This window comes from Anopheles ziemanni, chromosome 2 (genome assembly GCF_943734765.1).
Source record: "Anopheles ziemanni chromosome 2, idAnoZiCoDA_A2_x.2, whole genome shotgun sequence".
Classification (NCBI taxonomy): domain Eukaryota; kingdom Metazoa; phylum Arthropoda; class Insecta; order Diptera; family Culicidae; genus Anopheles; species Anopheles ziemanni.
The window spans coordinates 23,102,242-23,115,794 of NC_080705.1; the positions used below are offsets into that span (position 1 = coordinate 23,102,242).

Consider the following 13,553-nt stretch of genomic DNA (forward strand, 5'->3'; position numbering starts at 1 on the left):
GTCCAATAATCCATTCTACCCAGCGTTCGATTTGACTAAACTGAAATCAATTACATTGTCTCTAAATCGACTCGTTATGTGACTAATTCGACTCAAATCATAGTGAATCGATTCAAATAGTTTAGGAGCGAGTCAGAATCTAATCAAATCTTTAGAATCCGTCAAATGGGATTCAAATCTTTGGAATCCGTCTAGGGATCGAATCTTCGAATCTTCCGAATCCCGATTCTGTCAACGGAAGAATTCGATTTTTATTTGTAGCGTCACTAGATGTTTTCGTTTTAAAATTCGTTTCGTTTTGTTGCAAAGAGGTTGAAAATTCGAAAGTCGTTTAAAGAGTTACGTTTCATAGAGCTTGAAGTGCATTGCGTGTGTTTTTCTGTGTCTGTTTGTGAACCCTGGCAGGGTCAACCGGAATAACAATTGCTTCCACCGCTCGTACTAGTTTTAGGATTCCGATGGATATTCACACCGAGAGCAGTGGTATCGATTCCTCGCCCGATATGAATTCGAGCCTCGAGTTGCCACCGTCCCCGCACCGACCGGTGGTGATGCCTCGTAAGCTTTCGTTTTCAAACTCACCGGAACCAAATCCACCGCCGGAACCAGCGGACATCGCTGCTGACGGGCATAATCGACAGCAACAACCGAGCCACTCGCCACCGTACCGAAAGGTGCGGGCGCTCCGTCTGTTCGACACACCGGCCACTCCGAAAACAATCCTCCAGAAGTCCACCAACACAATGTTCCGCCGGCAAGTTTTTGGCCAGTGCGCGACGGATCTGTTTCCGCCCGCCGCAGAAGCGGCGACACCCGAGGAAGGTTGTGACGTTCTATGCACATCGATCGAAGGTGGCGAGCCAGTGTTAATCGCGGACAAACCGAAACCGGTTCCGCTGCATCGCCGTTTGGATGTCGGTTTACCATCGGCCAACGTGAACCCCTTTACGCCTCCGGCGATGTTTATGCGGACGAAGAAGCGCACTAGGCAGGAGGGTCCGGAAAGTGCCAAAGCGGCTCTGGGTGGCACGTACGGTACTGGTGGTGCATTTCATCAAGCACAGAGCTTCCCGTCCGGGTTTCCAAACAACCGGCTTAATCGAGCAGGCGGCCGTGTCCCGTTGTGTGGTGCGCTGACACCGTTCGCGATGAAGCAAGCCAACGACTGCACCATGAACCACACGTTGAAGTCGTTCAATCTGGTCGAGGACGAGTCCGGCGAGTACCGGCAGGCACCGAAGCGGCTCGCCCTGCAGGACAGCAACATTTCCAGGTACGAGAAAGAGTTCATCCAGCTGATGCTGCTCGGGAAGGGCGAGTTCGGACAGGTATACCAGTGCTTGAACCGGCTGGACGGATGCATCTACGCCATCAAAAAAAGCATCCGGCCGGTCGCGGGCAGCTCGTTCGAGAAGACGGCCCTCAACGAGGTGTACGCGCACGCCGTGCTCGGCAAGCACGACAACGTCGTCCGGTACTACTCGGCCTGGGCCGAGAACAACCACATGCTCATCCAGAACGAGTACTGCAACGGAGGTAGTCTGCAGACGGTGCTGCAGGAGCGCTACCTGAAGGAGTCGGAACTGCGAACGCTGCTGCTGCACATCGCCGAGGGTCTGAAGTACATCCACTCGAACGATCTCGTGCACATGGATCTGAAGGCGGGCAACATTTTCCTCTCCAAGACGCCTCTCCGATCCGGACACGGAGGGCAGGCTGCGTTTGCGATGCAACACTTACCCGCCGAGTGTCCGGACGATGGCTTCGAAGACGTGTACGATGACCTGGAGAACGAGTTTCTGGTGACGTACAAAATCGGTGACCTTGGTCACGTCACGTCCATCAACGATCCGCAGGTGGAGGAGGGTGACTGCCGCTACCTACCGACCGAGATCCTGCAGGAAGACTACTCCAACCTGGCTAAGGGAGACATTTTCTCGCTCGGCATCACACTGTACGAGGCGGCCGGTGGTGGCGCGCTGCCGAAGAACGGTTCCAGGTGGCATCAGCTGCGCAGTGGACAGTTTCCCGATCTGCCTTCCATCGGGAAGGATTTTAACGACCTTATCAAACAGATGATGCACCCGAACCCGGAAAAGCGTCCTTCGTCAACGACCATCTTCAACCATCCGTACGTAACAACTTTGGTTCATCGTTAACAAACCTAGCGAATTAAGATAAATCTATGATTCATTCAATCTATTCTATCTATTCAATCTATTCTTCACAGAGTTCTCTCGCCGATTGACTCGAAAACGAAGGCCCAGCTCTGCCTCGAACTCAGCATGGAAAGGCAAAAGAACGAGGTGCTCCTGAAGAAGCTGAAGGAGCAGGCAAAACTCATCAAGACGCTCGAACACTCGCAAACGCCAGGTACGAACACGAAAGTTGTCGTAAATTGAAACAGGTTATACGTTTCAAAGCCTAATTCCTTTTTTTTTTTTTAAGAAACGCTTTTAAGGAAGTGATTTCGAGAACATTAATTTGTAACAATGAAACGAACCGAGTTAGTCGAAAAAATCGTCAAAACATCTACATTGCAGTGCACTAAAATGTATTCAGTTGTTGTTGAAAAAGTCCCTTTTTCTTTACTAAAAAATCGAAAACAATTCTGTAAAATGAAAGACACAAATGTTCATCCGTGAAAGTCAATTTGCGAAAGGTTCCACATATAACATAAGTAAAACATTTTTCCACCCTCCTTTCAGGTTCAGGACGTAAAATACGCTCATCGGTCCTCAGCGAGCTTACCACATCCGATCGTCGTTTGCGGTCATATTCGCGCAAAAAGCGCACCACAAACCTCATCCCAAATCGACGCGGTATTCGAGACAGCAACAAAGGAAAAGATTATTAAAACCGGCCAGGGTCAGGGACCTAATAACCACTTCTCCAAACGATATCCCCTGCATCGGAACCGACCGTGTTGCGACAAGGTCGCCTGTCCGCTTCTCCGAAAATGGAATTGTTGTTCGTATGCTCAAGATAGCTAACCTGTGCCTTTCCGAGCCTAGTTTTGGTTCATCAAAGCCTTTCTCCCGAGTGAATGTTTTGAAGTTTCTCATCGTGGGGGGAAGACCAGACACCGAAAGCTTCGCGGAGCTAAGCAAGCGAATCCTCCTGTCCAATCGTGGATAGAGATGATCTACGCGATATAGAAAGACGAAACGAATGTCGCCCCATGCGAAAGCATGTTCAAGTGAACAGCACAAAAGCGAGATTAGTGGAGAAAAAGCGGGTTTTATCGTTTTCGAACTAAGAAAGACGCTAAATTCCAAACGTTACTCAGCGTCGCCCAGCCAATAGTTGAAGATCGTTGAATTCATTCCATATTCTTTCTTTCTACACTACAGCACTCTATTCTATTTTCTTTGTAAGGATTCGATTTATAATTTTATTCTGAGTAAAATCACTACCATGAACTTTCAGTTGTTTTTCAAACAAGAATTAATAATACTATTTTCTCTCCGATTACCATTGCGTTGTTGATGGGTCATTGGATGAAATTGCTACTCGAAGCATTATTAATATTACACTTCTAATGTTAATGTATTGCACAAAAATTAAACGCGAAGAACGGCGCCCTGAACGGTGGAAAATGATTCGGGATCAGTTTTCACACGAAAAATACCTTTAATTCGAGACTTTTCTTCTTTTCTTTTTTGTTTTATATCTATTTATTATACATTATTAGACATTATTTCGCTCTCTTTCTTTTGACACGCAAAACAAACATGGTTGGTAACTTTTTCTTTTTTCTTAAGATGCTCGTGTAGAATGTAATTTCTAAATTGTAAAACGGAATTAAGATCGCACTGAAGAAATTGTTGAACAAAATTCAAACTCTCGTAAAGAAACCGAAAGCTAGAAACGTTACGGTTTTCGGAATATAGCGTACGTATGGCAAAGGTGTAAGATTTGTTTTTGTTTTTCTTATTAATGATCGGTCGTGTACAATCCAAATCTGAAGCGTATATAGGTGATGCGAATCAAAACCAAATGTACGAGAAAATCGAACCCAAACGCAAAATAATCCAAAAGTACGCACAGGATCGTGATCCGTCGGAAAATGTCATGGCGCACTCGGCAGGGAAAAACGAAAATGATCGCGTAGCGCACAATCAGGATGTAGAGGAACAAAAATGCTGTGAAAATTCAGGAATAAAAACAGGAACGATAAGGAAAAGCAGTGAATGGAAACGAAAAAATAAACAACGGAGGATAACCCCAGCTTACGAAGAAATAATGTGATTAAACATAATATCGATCAGAGCGAAGTGATCATATAAAGAAGCAGCAAGCATGCAAGTGTAACGATACAATCAAGAGATGAGAAAAGCGTGAGAAGATTTGAAAATAATAAATGTGAAGTAGGCGGAAACGGAGAACGGAACGAAAGGCTGTAAACTTGCCGTTATTGTTGTTCAGATCAACGCACATACGATATCGACGCAGAACGCGGTTCGAAAAATCGTTAACCAAACCCGGACGGACGTCTTAACCTCATTGTGAAAGCATATTTTAGTGTAAGAGAAGCATGGCACGCTTTGGTGGCAGAGAAGGTTGCTAGGATAGGATGTAAGTGCTCCTTATTTTGTACGATATGTTTAGCAACTGTTAGGTTTTTATATTCCCTCCTACACAGAGTATCACAGGATTTATATTTAAGGCTACGTTGAGATGGTCACATAAGTCAAAGAGAAAGTGAGAGGAAAATTAGTTTCCCAAGCCAGAATCTACTAAGAACTTGTCACGAACTAACGGTACGATCGATGGGCACCGCATGAAAAGGACATATAACTGGACCTCGGTGTCCCAATTCAAGACCCATCTGAAATGCATGTGAAAGAACGAAAGGAAATTTTGTGATTTTATCAATTAAGCCAGTAGCTGTGCTTGTGTGTGTGTTCGTCGCCAAACCTTCTTCTTTCCCGCATCGCTCCGTTGGCAGAGCAGTTCCATTGCTCGGTTCGGAGCGGTCCGGATGACAACAAGGGCCGGTACAAAGACACTGCACCCGAACACTCCATAAACACAGCTGCGAACAGAGCATGCAGTGTTGTTCAGAACTAGAGGAGAGGAAAAGGGTTTAGTTTAGGGTAAAGGTGAGATATGGCAGCTTTTGGTGTTACGATGCGAGGAATAGTCCATATTAAATTCAACAACAGAATTCGGAATTTATCGCGTGCATCACTTACGGGCATAAGTTTATTTTCGTTAATTCACGTTTTGCTGCTCTAGCAAGTGGTTGCCAGCTTGAATTCTACATTGCCATTCATTCCAAAGCATTACATATTATTTCCATAGTGGTCGGTTACTGTTTTTCTTTATTACTGATTCATGATATCCGTTCTATTTTACTAGTTCTTCCTTTCCTTAGTGCTTGCCTTAGCAGTTAGTAGAGGATCGTCCTTTTTCTCACACCTTCTACCATCTAATCGAACCCCAATACGTCGCATCTCATTTCCTTCCTAGGAGCTAGGATATCTTAGGTTAAGAGTTATATTAGATAGGATTTAAAAAGAGATATCAGCGAACAAAACTAAAAAACAATTGTATACAGTGAGAAAACACATATGTAACAACAAGCGAAAGATTAATAAAAAGATGATTAACCTGAAACAAACACAAAGCTGGCAAAGGTGTTAAGTTCTATCGTTCCCCGCAACTGAAGACCGCGAAAACCGATCCTGCTTTAAGACAGCCTATCCGTGAACACATCGATGGGGATACAGTTGGAGCATTCTTTCCCGCCGGCATGACCCCGACCTTCGCATTCTTCCGTTGGTCGGTCTTCTTGAAGATCGTCCGGAAGGTCTTTCGACTCGAACGCAGCCGGGAACAGCAGCCGGCAGTAGAACTCGGACGTCTTCGGATCCATCGGTTCGCCCATGGCCGACAGGATGGTGATCAGTCGGACCAAATCGACTTTCGTACCTTGGGAGAAAGTTTGTGCGGGAAGGAATGGTGCGTGCCACATAAGTATTGAGAAGCGAACTTGGGAACCTTGATTGGGGATGATACGAACCGGAGGCAGTCGTCGCACCGATGGAGGTAACAGCGGTCCGGATGTCTTCGGCATTCGGCGGGCAACCGAACGATGGACGGTGGTTGAGAAACAGCTTGGTTACCTCCTCGAATGTCAGAAAGTAGGTCCCAAGTAGTTCCATTTCCTTGCAAAGGTTTTGCTCCTGTAGCGGACGAACGAATAATGCATTTTATTTTATTTCATTTAAATAAAACAATTTAAAATTGTGGATTACAACGAACAGAAGATAATAATCTGGTAAGGATAAATAATGTTGTTTCTAGAAATGTTTCTAATCTTTTTTGTATTTTTTTAGGAAATCCGATCCGAGGGTCCGTGTGCTGAGAAGTAAATGGAAAGACGATCATCTCTCACCTCATATTCGCTCATGTGGAAACCGATGCTGCGCATATAGTTCGGTACGTCCCGGGTGTCCATTGCATCTCGAAGCTAGAATTTGACAACAGAAACAATTAGTTTAATAATGTCACGTCTTCTGACAAACGCCATCTACCGTAAGCTCCGCATCGCCATCGGAATTCTTCGGTGAGATCTGATTGTAGAAGAACAAACTCAAAATCTCGCGCACGTAACAGCCCCGTTTGCCGCCGGGAAGGAGCATACAGAATGGATCCAATCCCGTTCCGACGTTTTTCAGATTGTCCAGAACCGGACTGCAAGATCGGAAAACGAAAAAAACACATTACGCATGACTCGGAGTGGGTTTTCTTGCGCGGTCGAAAGCATACCCCGTGTTGATCTTCCACATGCTAACGGCATGATCGCCATCACCGAAGACGAACGCACACCGCTCGGTCCAGGTGAGCTGCATCCAGCTCAATCGCTTCGGATGGGCCCGCACGGCCATATACTTGAAGGGATTCCCATCGATCGGCAGATGGTGCAGATAGATGTTGTTGTGCGTTATGAACAGGAAGAAATCTTCCCCAGGAAGCAACTGTAAACGCACACAAAAACGAAAAGCAAAATTAAAGCTCGAATTGTTGTTCCAAGGAAAACAAGGAAAATCTACCCGCAAGCAACGCGCAGGACCATCGACGAATGGCGCGGAATAGGTGTGCAGTATGTCGAACGTTCTGGCGTGGAAAACTTTGAACTTGAGCTGGTCATTGGCGACCAGCAGCTGTTGACCGCCGGGCATCACAAGCAGCCCGGTAGGTCGAGCGGATTGTTCGATCCTTTGCCGTTGCACTATCGAAAGAGTTTCCAGCTGGGCCATGTCGGCGTCATCAATTGTGTACTTGACCATATACTGTAGGAGTAATAGGGGACAGTTAACGATTTTCGAGAGAATAGTATACATTTCTATAAATTGTGTAACGCGTCTTAACCAACAAAATTGTGTTAGAAACTAAATATTTAAAAAAAACGTGTAAGGTTGTGTAAGATGACTTATAGGTACTTCTTATCAATCAGTCGAACTCAGTCAGATTTGTCCTCTACCGTTAATAGAATCGCTGCTAACTGATGTCAACTTTTATACTTACGCGATCATCCCCAATGGAAACAAAATCGGTTGGGTTTAGGAAAGCAAGATCCACAATCCTGTGGGTAGCGCATCGACCCGTTGGCTGCCAATCGTCTTTTTCCCGTTGGAGCAGTGTAACAGTGTTGCTGTCGTCCTGTGGGCGGGTCATGAATTAGCGTTGAGGGAAAAATGTTACCGTACGAAATTTTCTTTGACTCGCTTCTCACCACACACAGCAGACTCTTGCTGTCCGATGAGAACATCACCCGCCGGATCTTATCGTTAACGAACTGCAGAGGGCTAGCGCCGGCCAGGATCATAATGTTCGGTTCCACCATCCACAGGTATCCATTTTCGGCCCCTCCGGCCAAGAAGGTTCCTGTGGGAGGGGAAGAAACGCTAGTGGTAGAGTTTGACGCGTGATAGAACTACTAAAATACCAACCGCACGGAGAGTACACCAAGGTGATGATTCTTCCCCGTCGCGTCCTCTGAATCGGCACGTCCAGCGTCATCTTTATCGCTCTCGTCTTGAGATCGTAGACAACCAGCCGACCATTTCCGTCGCAGGCGCACAGCTCCGACCTGCATGCGAAATGCGTTTAACAAATCTCTACCAGAGCCACTAAAAAAAAAATGGAATCCGATGGAAGGTACCTGCGGGGATGCACGTCGAAGGCCGTTATTATGCTGGGCGCTGGGAGAAACAGTTCCTGAATTTTGTGGTACACTATGTCGATATCGTAGATTTTGCCCGTCTTAGTCGCCGAAACGAAACCACGCACGATCACCGGTTTGGCGTCAAATGAAACGTCCTTCGGTGCGATCTCTTCGATGTTGATGTCCGGTTGTGTACGTGTTTCGGTTTGTTCTAAAACAGAAAAGTATGTTTTGATTAGAATAATCAACTTGCTTTAAACCGTGTCGAATCTAAACCATTGAAAACATTATGCCTTCGTGCATATTCTATCTAGAATAGATTCAAGTTTTGAAATTGATTTTCTCACCACCTTTTTACCAAAATTATACATGTTTTAAGGAAAACCAACCATTTTTGTTTCACATGCTAAATCTCGAATGAAGGAAAGTTTGAACATAAACATCTTGTTTGGGTTTTAAGATTTTCTTCAAACTTCCAGTTCAATGGAAATTCTAAGTTTATGTATACTTTTTGAGTAATATGAAGAAATTCACAAAAAAGTTTTAAAAAAACATTTTGAAAAAAATTATTTTAAATCTTCTAACCAAAGCTAATTGTGAGTTAATAATAATAAACAATTAGCTTAGACCAATTGATTGGTCTCATCAATTAAAGTTCACTAAAATAAGATCTCAAACTCGTTTCGAAGTAAATATCAAAATGAAATAAAATCAGTTCAAATAACTTTACCAATCACCATTCTATTCTGTATGAATCCATTCAACATTCCATTTGATTCCAGAAAGTCAACTAATAAAAATGAGAAATCTTCACTTACTAAAAATATCAAATTAAATATAAATAACAACACTAAATATTAATAAATGTGATTTATGATTAATAAAACATTCCCTCTATAGCTTTACCTCCTCCTTCATTTGATTCCTCGCCTCCGTTCGATTCGGTCGGCTCTGCCGCCGGAGGTTTCCTCTTGCGCGTCTCCACCAGCTCAAACGAAAGTGTCCGTATCGGTTCGAGGTCCTCCTGCTTGAACCAGTACAATATCTTCATCGAGTTGTCGTAGAAGCGAATCTCCCCGTCGTCGTCTCCGGTGACGATCTTTTCGTCGCACGATCGAACCACATTGATCGCGGCGTACTTGAGGTGCAGATACTTGAGGAACTCCTTCCGCAGTGCCGTTTCGCTGCCGGCACCGTCTCCCGGCGTCTTTCGATCGTCGTTCCACACGATGGCCATACCGGCCGCCGTCACCGAGACGGCTCGGTCGGTGCCCTCCACGAACGCCGAGTCGTTGTAGTCCTGGAAACCGTGCCGCTTCGGGACCTGCATCGAAAGGCGCTGCTCTTTGGCGTCCCAAGCACCGAACACTACGCCAGCTCCCAGCGTCACGACGAACTGGTGCCGTCGGCCACGGTCCGGACAGAAGTGTATCGTCTTGATACGCCCAAGGCGCGCCGGAAGCGTTAGCGTATCTTTAAAACATCGGAACGACTTTATCCTCTTTGAGAGTTAATTGAGTTTTTCCTCACATTAACTTACCATCGGGGAAATCATTACCCACCGTCCACGACCACAACTTCAGCTGGGCACCCTGGTCGGGACCACCAACGCCCGTCCCCCCGCCCGCTAGCAGGTACTTTCCCTCGCGACTCAACGCAACCGCACTTATTTCGGACGCCTTAAACGGTTCAAAAATAGTCCTGATAGCAATCGGATTTTTGTGACCACCAGTTGCTCCATCGCCGCACGCCGGAACTCGATCCCACACGTTGATGCTGTAGGAGCAGTCCGAGCTGACCACAAATCGGCCACTTCCGTCGCATCCGATCATGTTAACGACGGCTTTCTATTTCCGCAAGAAAAAGGAGTTGCCAATCTCACAAACAGCGAAGACGGTTTAAAAAGTGACTACTTACATGGCCAGTGACTGGAAATACCTTCTCCCGTTCGCCGTCGTAGGAGTAGAATAGTAACGCACTCCCCGACGCCAGGACCAGCTCCTTCCGGTCCCTGCGGCTACTCACGTTAAGGAGTGGAACGCGTGGATTGAACCCAGAAACCCAAGACAAGTGCTGGGCAACAAATGACAAGTAACACAGAAGTGGTTCTTACTTTATAAATTTCTACTAACTGTCTTGCTCACTTACCAAAGGATGGCATCGATGTTGGACGTTTTCGCCATGGTGTAGTGCATCGTCCGGTTGAAACTCCACAATTTCAGCCATTTTGTGTCGCTATTTTTAAAAGGTATTAGTATTGAGCCAAGCAAAGTCTTCCTTGCGTACCAAGACAGGATTTATTCTGGGTAAGAAAACAAACAGTGCATAGATCGTTGCAGTAGCGTTGCTATAGAGACGTGTTTCCAGGTTATTCCCTATTTCCCAGGACAACGTTGTTGGCTGGAGTATAGCAACGTACTATAGCATGGACGAACAATGTAGTAAATTACTTCGGTGAACTTCTGAAATAGGTTCATAAGAAGTAAAAAAGATCGCAATATTTTATATTCCCATTTTATGTACAGAAAATTTTAAAATATCTAACGTTTCACCCCATTAACACATTCCTTTGATTCTAAATAATAATGCTTAAGTTTCCTTCGATCCATAATTTTATCATTAAATTTCTATTCAATTCCACCTACTTGTAAATTCGGTTAATGGTTCACGGAATAGCAATCGACCCAGAGAGGCCCTTTCTCTTACCAACATTGCATCTTCATAAATCGATCGGATGGCCAATGACACTCGTCCGATTGTCCCCTGCTCTGCGAGTTGACCATGAAAAACCCCCCCCATAATTTATGACAAACTGTTTCGTAACGACGAACGCTGAATCAGCTGCTCGTTTGCTTTTCATAAGCCACTTGGAATGGTAGCAGAATTTTTCCTACCGAAGACATTCTCCACAGAACGATCACCTTTGCCTACACCGGCCAACTGTTTGCATAAAAGGACGCATAAAATGATGCCTTTAAGCAGCCATTGACCCTACCGAGAAGGATCTGGTTGAAAGTGAAGAAGTTAACGGAAGGAATACGATTAGCAGAAGAGCAATTACCGTTAAGATGGTGAAGATACGCGAAATTGTAGCTTATTATGCATGAAATAAGCCATATTAAAGTATTTTTTTCTTACCATATTACAAATATAGGTATTGTTTATTCAAACAATCCTTGTCGTTATTTCTATAACACTTATTTACTTTACTCATGAAACAATGAAACCAAATAAGTACATTCTTAAAGTACTTCTAGTATTTTCTACAACTTTTTGCAGACAACAAAAATGTCTGGTTCTTGCTCTTCCAACTTATCAAGACAAATATACTGCAGCCGAACGCAATGCGAAAGGTTACGAAACCGCCCGTTGCACAACGGTTGCCGCCTCGTGAACTCAACGAAACAACACCACCCTCACTCTCAGACTACCCTAAAGGCGTAAAGGATACACCCTCTTCGCTTGCCCGCACAACACCTTTCAATGGATGTGTGTGCGGTTTTTTTTTTAATGCGAAAAAGGAAGCCGAAAGTTTTCCACTCACCTGGCATGGTAACGTGATGGGAATCGCTCTGACGTGCGGTAGCATTTTCCAGCCCGATGGGGAAGCGTTTTCGTAACCAAGTCCTGGGCGCCAAGCGCAACCAGAGCGTCGGCGTTGCCGCCGTCATCGGTGGAACATGTGCCACTTGTCGCGAAACGTGACATCCGGCGAACAGCTGTGGTTGCGTCCGGAAGCCAGCTGAGAAAAGCTAGCCGTGTGGAAGCCGACCCGTCCGCGTGATTCTGGAAGATTTGGTGCATTCGTACAATTTTCACCGATCGAGGAAAGTACGTTGACGAGTGAAAATGCTTCACGAGCAGGTGAAAAGATGACTGGTTGGAAAATGTCAGCAACTGTACGCTGGGTGTACTTTTAGGGAAGTGTTTTTATTCATCTTGAGATTCATTTTATAAACATGCACGTCACATTCAATTTCAAAGATGTTTTTTGTTATAAAAGAATACTTAAAATGTAATTTATTGAAAGCTTTACATACCTAATGCATTTGACAAACAAAGGAATGAGATAAAGTTTAACAAACACGCTTATTTAGTAATATTTAGTCGTTTAAATAAAAATTAAGATTTTTATATTGTTCAACAAATATTTCATCAATATATACACTCCAGCAAAATTTTGCATTTTATTATAACTTATTCTTTTGATGGTAAAAAGCCAAATACAAATTCAAACGTTTCTTTCAGTTGGAACTTCAATCATATCTGTAGTTTTGGCTTTGTCTGAAATTGATCCTTATTGTTAGTTTTTGTTTTTCTGCAGTTTTGCAATGGAATCGCTTGCAAAGAAATAAATTTCATTATAACTAATTTATTTTCAATTTTGAGAAAGTTCACATACGAAATTCTGAGTTGTATTGTAATGATTTATTCCATTGTCAAGTGTACAAACTAAGATTTAATTGAACTCAATGAAACTTTAGTTCAATGTACGATGATTAATTTAGAATGAGATTTGCGTAAGAAAACCCCGTAAAGCCTATCTAATCTTTTTTGTTTTTTCCAATTCTACAACTCATCTTTTATTTATTTTGACCATTGAATAAAAATGGTTTACAAATGTTTCATTTTGTTCCCTTTTACTGCCGTTTGGCAGCCGCCTTTTTCATCGTTCCTAATGAACTGAGACGATCCATTTTTCAAACTGCTATCTCGAACGTTCTGTTTGATATTCTTACGCAACGATTACTTCTGTTGCTCAAGCAATAGGCATTCTTCGAGCAAAGAAAAAAAAAACTACCCGACCACCATTACGCTCTAACCGATCGTGCCTACCGGGCGCTTCCGCATTTCGGAAAGCTGCCACCGATCGAACCGAAAGCCAACGACCGCGTTGTCCTTCGAACGCAACCGGCCCGGTCGTTTTCATCCTTGACCGAGCGGCGCGCTTCCATTAAGTCATCGGCACCGGTTTACGGGTGCTAATTATCGATGCCAACACCGGTTTCGATACCAAATTCGAGCCGCGAGTGGTCGGTCCCCCGGCTTCGAATCCTTTTCCCGGTTCGTTGTCTAATGCCGCGTCACTGTGGGGTTGCTGAGGGGCGACCTCACAGAGGGCAGGAGAAACGGGGATTGGAGTATTTCAGGAGCAGCTTTGTTTCCGGGCGGAAAGATGGTGCGAACCGCTACGGGAGCGACGATGAAAAGTCACGTTTTCCGGCCGTATGTCGAAAAGGGCGAATGGTACATGCGTCGCTGGAGTGGGTTTGGTGGGTTGATTTCCTTTATTTCTTCTGCTTGTCATGACACGTCCCGCCAGTGTTTATGACGCCTTGCAACAGGAGGTTTGAGGTGTTGCGAAAGAAAGTAAAAT

General features: G+C 44.6%; 2 protein-coding genes across 2 annotated transcripts; one reads left to right on the forward strand and one right to left on the reverse strand.

The window, feature by feature from the left end:
- The first annotated feature begins 320 nt into the window (after window positions 1-320).
- LOC131288262 (wee1-like protein kinase) lies at window positions 321-2,858 on the forward strand. Its single transcript, XM_058317386.1, has 4 exons — window positions 321-1,023; window positions 1,060-2,131; window positions 2,231-2,373; window positions 2,709-2,858. The coding sequence occupies exons 1-4, from the start codon at window positions 459-461 to the stop codon at window positions 2,855-2,857; spliced, it is 1,929 nt and encodes a 642-aa protein (XP_058173369.1). The 5' UTR covers window positions 321-458; the 3' UTR covers window position 2,858.
- A 2,837-nt stretch (window positions 2,859-5,695) lies between these two features.
- On the reverse strand, window positions 5,696-10,402 carry LOC131293204 (cilia- and flagella-associated protein 251-like). The gene is made up of 14 exons (XM_058321284.1): window positions 10,325-10,402; window positions 10,094-10,249; window positions 9,717-10,023; window positions 9,083-9,649; window positions 8,174-8,387; window positions 7,962-8,101; window positions 7,745-7,896; window positions 7,537-7,671; window positions 7,062-7,301; window positions 6,778-6,986; window positions 6,543-6,702; window positions 6,404-6,478; window positions 6,029-6,191; window positions 5,696-5,937 (listed from the first exon to the last, which is right to left on the reverse strand). The coding sequence occupies exons 1-14, from the start codon at window positions 10,400-10,402 to the stop codon at window positions 5,696-5,698; spliced, it is 2,838 nt and encodes a 945-aa protein (XP_058177267.1).
- Between the last annotated feature and the right edge of the window lie 3,151 nt (window positions 10,403-13,553).

Bases quoted from the DNA above. Each gene is read 5' to 3' on its own strand.
- LOC131293204 (XM_058321284.1), bottom strand. From the start codon at position 10,402: ATGGCTGAAATTGTGGAGTTTCAACCGGACGATGCACTACACCATGGC. The intron at 8,388-9,082 runs GTAAAGCTATAG...TTTCTGTTTTAG, and splicing joins GGAATCAAATGAAGGAGGAG to AACAAACCGAAACACGTACA. The intron at 6,479-6,542 runs GTAGATGGCGTT...GTCAAATTCTAG, and splicing joins ATGGCGATGCGGAGCTTACG to CTTCGAGATGCAATGGACAC.
- LOC131288262 (XM_058317386.1), top strand. From the start codon at position 459: ATGGATATTCACACCGAGAGCAGTGGTATCGATTCCTCGCCCGATATG. The intron at 1,024-1,059 runs GTGGCACGTACG...CATTTCATCAAG, and splicing joins AAGTGCCAAAGCGGCTCTGG to CACAGAGCTTCCCGTCCGGG. The intron at 2,132-2,230 runs GTACGTAACAAC...TATTCTTCACAG, and splicing joins ACGACCATCTTCAACCATCC to AGTTCTCTCGCCGATTGACT.